General features: G+C 54.3%; 1 protein-coding gene across 1 annotated transcript in view; it reads left to right on the top strand.

Moving 5' to 3' along the window:
• Positions 1-1,998: 1,998 nt before the first annotated feature.
• The window catches only part of LOC119106871 (uncharacterized), a 20,609-nt gene continuing 18,480 nt past the window's right edge, over positions 1,999-4,127 (top strand). The window contains exon 1 of the mRNA XM_037230206.1: positions 1,999-2,563. Within this exon, the coding sequence (XP_037086101.1) occupies positions 2,237-2,563 (327 nt within the window). The 5' untranslated portion in view covers positions 1,999-2,236. The remainder of the gene's footprint in view (positions 2,564-4,127) is intronic.

The raw sequence follows: 4,127 nt of genomic DNA, 5'->3' as shown, positions 1-4,127 counted from the left end.
GCAGCAGCGATATCGCCAGGCTGCGCTGCTGCTCTGCCCGGCACCTGTTCCCCGCCAGAATTCCACCGTAACCACCTGTCACCGCCCCGCCCCATCGCCGGAGCGGGCGCTTTGATCGCACGCGCGCGGCGGGAGCTGCGGGGAGGGGACATCGACGGCGTTTGGCTGACGTCCGTCGCCGCTCAGCCAATCAGCGCTGTTGTGACATTCAAATCAGCTGACTGAGGAATTCCGACGATAGAGGAGACTGCCCCGCGGGAGCCGAGACGAAAATGGAATCGATGATGGTAGTGTGTGTGGGGGGGGGGGAGGGAGGGGGGGGAGCGGGAACCGGACCTGGACGATTTCGCGGGCGATTTCACATTGGCCGACGATTTTCACACAGGAGAGGGTGAAGGAACTTGTCCAATGCGGTAGCGGTAGGTGCCAGGGAGGCGGTGAAAAAGGGGGCAGGGGAACCATACAAACTGGACAGTGGTGCTAACGTAAAGAATATGGCGACCGACTGTGATGCATAGACTCGGAATCTCCCAACTATCTACAACGCTCCTCCTCCTTTCGGAACCGCAGACTTAAGGCATACCGCTCCATCTAGAAATGGTTCCATGCCAGTAAAACTCAAGAACTGGCGTTCAGATCGGCATCAGGTCAGTGAACAGCTAAAAGAAAAACAACATGTACGCTTCGCAGCTGTTGGCGCGGCGCATGGGATAGATTGGACTTTGGAGTCGCTGTGCTCGTGCCAAATTCCCAAATAAGGGTGTTGACAGTGGGCCGTGAAGTGGCCCATGGCCGGGGCAGCGCCACCCAGGACTGGTGCGTCACGCCATACGGCTCGTAAATCCGGTCTCCCGGTACGGCAGAGTATGGGAACAGGTCCAGCGATCACTGACGAAGAAGCCCATCATGGTGTCGAGCTTGTGCCCGCTCTGATCCGACGGCAGCAGGGACCGTCTGAGGTCAACTATAAGGATGCGTGGAAGTCGCTGAATCTTGAAGTTTTTGAGGCACTTTTGACACTTCTGACGCATGGAACACGTCGGCTTTTCTTCTCCATCAAGCACCTCTTCCTTAGAAAGACGTCAAAACGGTCCTGCCTGCGCAACTGGCCTGTCATGGATGGGATCGGCCGGCTCAGGTCCCAAGAAGGGTCAAACGTCCTGGACGCGTGGCCGCACACCGTGCACCGCAGCGAAGACTTGAGCTGTCCGACAAACAGGCTAGCGAACTTCGAGTTCTTTAGAGCCAGAAAACGCTTCCAGGCCTCCAGCGGGCTCTGGCTAGCACTGAGGCTGACATTGATGTGGGAGGGTTTGGGCTCGGGCACCAGGGCATTTGCCTCATCAGGGCATTTGCCATTAGCATGACAAATGCCCTGATGAGGACACCCTTCATGATGGAGGTGGTCGTACTGATCGCTCTCGGGTATTCGCCCCGCAGGATGCAGTCATGCAGGGCGCGGGTGTTGCTCAGACATTGTAGCGCCGCGTTCATGAAGCACGCACTGCCGATGTTCCGGGGTCCCGTAAGGACGAGCGGTCGTGTGGCGCGCCGCGCCCTACCGCCATCTTCGCTCGAGCTGATGATCCCCGGGCAGCTCCACGGACAGACGGCCAATACGTGAAGGGGTTGGGAAGGGCCGTCCCACCACTAGTTCCGCCAGTTAAAATCTGCGATTGCATGTATGCTAGAAATGTGATTCAGCGTCACAAAAATCCTCAAGAGCGGTTTTTGGCTTAATTCAGCGAGAGAATGAAGGCAAACAAAGGCTCATTGTGCTTATTAACGGCTCATTGTGCATGACTTTGGACCGGGCTTCAGACCATGTGGAGAGGCTGGAGGGGAGGAAGCCGATCCACCTCAGTAGACTGGTAACGCAATATTTGAATGAGTTTCTTGTTTCACCCAGGCGAAGGCTCCTGAAGAAGCACTGCGTGAGGGGAACGAAAAATGGCAGAAGAGCGCGATTTTGCAATGAGTTTTTCCTAAACCAGCACACATCGATATACAATCCGCTTCTTTGTGTTTCTATTTCGCTGTGTTTTTTACAAGCTATTTATATGTGTTTCTTCTCTCACATTTCTCCCCGCCTGCTAAGCTACTCGTAAACTTTCGAATGCAAACATACTCGCATTTTTTCTTAGACATTTCGTCTTCACTCCACCAACCCTGCGCGCTATCAGGTAGTCCACCTCCTCACCGCATCCAACACCATCATCACGTCCTGCCCTGAACCATGAACACCGCCGTGATCCAGATCAAGTTCCTCCTGCTCTTCCTTAGCGCTCTGATGCTGGCCGTGGACCTCACCCTCTTCTGCTTCGTCCAGTACAACATCCTGCACATGAGCGTGTTCCAGCCGGAGGCGGCCGTCCAGTCCGCGCACATAGCCGCCGAAGTGACCACCATGCTCAACTGCATCATGTGCTTCGCCGACTGCTACGTCACCTGCTTCGAGCGGGCCCACAGCAGGCGGCACGTCAAGGCACTGGTGTGCGCCGTCGTGTCCGTCTGCATCTTCATGTCCAACACGGCCTCTTACTTCTACATTGCCGGCGGGAAGGTGAGAACTGCGGAGGAGTGGAAGAGCAAGAGAGAAGGGAGAGGGGAGGGGGTAGCTTGCTTCCCGTAGCCAAGGCTGCGCGATCTCTCAGCGATCTTGTGTCGTCACTCAGAGCGCGCAGGGTTGTGCTCTCTCACTCAGTCGTGCGCAGTTGCGCGTTGGCAACGTCTGCGTTGTGTACGCATGTTTGGGTTATGCATGATAACTAGGTCACTAGTTCACACTACGTCACGCTATGCGCATATGAACGATGCACGTCATGAGCATATCGTTACAAACCTAGTTCGTGAATTCCCCAATGGCCTGCTCGTACTTGCTTGGCCACAGGCTAAGTTCTCAACATGGTCGATTCAGCCACACACACTCAAAACCGCGAGACCAAAACAGTTTTAATGCCACGCACATTTGCCAGCCGTCGACATCAAAACATGTAGCTCCCTCATTCTACAATATGGACCAAAAAACCTACGAATGCAAACTTGGCCCGGTGTGGGGGAACGAGAGAACCTGCAGAAACAGCGTAAGAAAGGGACTAAGCGTAAAGATACCTGACCATTTTCGATCAATCGGACAGGGCGGGCCGAGGAGAGAGCTCGCTGTAATCGGAACGAGATAGAGGCGTGTTCGTCATGACCAAGCACGTGAAAAAAGGAAATTCTTAGAATAGTCCTGGAGCCACGGCGCAAGCCATTCCTTGCCCGTTGGCTCAAGTTTTAGCTGATGGTGCAAGTGCGAGATCATTTCGCGGCACGAAAGGCAAGCGGGGACTGGAAATGAGAGCATCTTACCTGGCTGAGTCCCGGTCAGGGCTGACCTGCCGCCCTGGACCCCCCCGCGTCTCCTCGCCCCCCCCCAAACCAGCCAAGCCAACAGTGGCATCCGTTTTGCTGCGCACACGTGCGGAGAACTATCACGAACATTACGCTTCTGCTGGGGCATAAGTGTTTGCCCAAAGACAAGCTGCATCCCACGAGCATTGCACGATTAAAGTACGACGCCTCAGTCCACTACACCACCTTTTTTTAAAAGGGGACGCCACTTCGTCACCACGACCCTTTTGAGGAGCTCCAGCGGCTGAATTGGCCATGCTAGCGCTGAAGGAACATGACGCAGCCTGAATTCCAATCCGACCCCCCATCCCTCACGAAGAAATCCTACGTCCTAACTATTCGGCATTACGCTTCCTCCACTAGGCCGTTACGGCGGCCAACCGTTGCCGCGCAGAAGAGACAAAATCAGTGAGGCTCAGGTAACCATAACCGTAACAATATCAACGGTGCGTTTGTGATGCATGACATCATACATAGATGCAACGGTAGATACAAAGATTGTGCATAGCATCGGACCTGATGAAAGGCATAGATACAAAGATGGCGCGCAGCACTGGACCTGTCATCTCTAACCTGTTACCTGATTTACAGAAACAACAATGAGAAGGTGTGCATAAGCACGATAGCACATACATCTCGCACCTTTAAGGCAGCAAGAATGTTTTCGCTTCAGAAGTAATGCGTTAAGCTCGGCAAAATTGAACACGAAAGCTTTCTTTCCGTGAAATCGTTCT

The sequence above is a fragment of the Pollicipes pollicipes genome, unplaced genomic scaffold (assembly GCF_011947565.3).
Source record: "Pollicipes pollicipes isolate AB1234 unplaced genomic scaffold, Ppol_2.1 Scaffold_6293;HRSCAF=7461_pilon_pilon_pilon, whole genome shotgun sequence".
NCBI classification, from domain to species: Eukaryota; Metazoa; Arthropoda; class Thecostraca; order Pollicipedomorpha; family Pollicipedidae; genus Pollicipes; species Pollicipes pollicipes.
The sequence above is the reverse complement of the archived record's forward strand: the minus strand, read 5'-3'. Positions and strand labels throughout refer to the sequence as shown.